The sequence below is a fragment of the Octopus bimaculoides genome, chromosome 6, assembly GCF_001194135.2.
Source record: "Octopus bimaculoides isolate UCB-OBI-ISO-001 chromosome 6, ASM119413v2, whole genome shotgun sequence".
Lineage (NCBI taxonomy): Eukaryota > Metazoa > Mollusca > Cephalopoda > Octopoda > Octopodidae > Octopus > Octopus bimaculoides.
In genome coordinates, this window is record NC_068986.1 from 106,800,919 (window position 1) to 106,801,697 (window position 779).

General features: G+C 39.8%; 1 protein-coding gene and 2 long non-coding RNA genes across 5 annotated transcripts in view; 1 reads left to right on the top strand and 2 right to left on the bottom strand.

Moving 5' to 3' along the window:
• Positions 1-779, top strand: part of LOC106872050 (uncharacterized) — a 17,087-nt gene that overhangs the window by 11,212 nt on the left and 5,096 nt on the right. For all 3 annotated transcript variants that reach the window (XM_052969049.1, XM_052969050.1, XM_052969048.1), the window contains one exon: positions 276-407. In XM_052969049.1, the coding sequence (XP_052825009.1) occupies positions 276-407 (132 nt within the window). The remainder of the gene's footprint in view (positions 1-275; positions 408-779) is intronic.
• The window catches only part of LOC128248173 (uncharacterized), a 20,485-nt gene that overhangs the window by 10,733 nt on the left and 8,973 nt on the right, over positions 1-779 (bottom strand). The window lies entirely within an intron of this gene.
• Positions 1-779, bottom strand: part of LOC128248171 (uncharacterized) — a 10,022-nt gene that overhangs the window by 1,141 nt on the left and 8,102 nt on the right. The gene's annotated exons all lie outside the window — the stretch shown is intronic.

Genomic DNA, 779 nt, shown 5'->3' on the forward strand with positions numbered 1-779 from the left:
CTTCCTGTTTCTTGAGTAACGCTGCAATGGACTGGCGTCCCATCCAGCTGGTGGGGAGGGGGGACACATACGCCCTAGAATCCGGGAAGCTGGGCCCACGAGCTTAGCTAAGTTGTAAAAAGGGTGCATAAATAAATAAATATATATATATATATATATATATATATATAAGTGTTCATACGTGTGTGTGTGTTAGCTTATATACATGTACTCATGTTGCGATATGTTCTCATATGAACATTTTGAATCGGTCTTTATTGTGATAATATTTACAGTTTGCCTAGATCCCAATGGAAATTGTATGGCCCATGAAGACAAATGGCGTGGTCGCATCAAAAATACGTGTGTAACATTTTACTGTGAAATTATCAATGATAAGGCGCAACTAAGTGTGGTCTTTGATCTAGGTATGTATATTCTGTTTTAATGTATATACAGCATTTGGCTGAGGTTTAAATTACAGATGCAGAAGCCTAGCAAATAATTACTAACTCCATCCTACGTTATATATAAGTGTGTGCAAGTGTTGTTTGTTTGTATGTGTGTGTATGTATGTGTTATTTCTTTACTACCCACAAGGGGCTACACACAGAGGGGAAAAACAAGGACAGACAAACGGATTAAGTCGATTATACCGACCCCAGTGCGTAACTGATACTTATTTAATCGACCCCGAAAGGATGAAAGGCAAAATCGACTTCGGCGGAATTTGAACTCAGAACGTAGCGGCAGACGAAATACCGCTAAGCATTTCGCCCGACGTGCTAACGTTTCTGCCA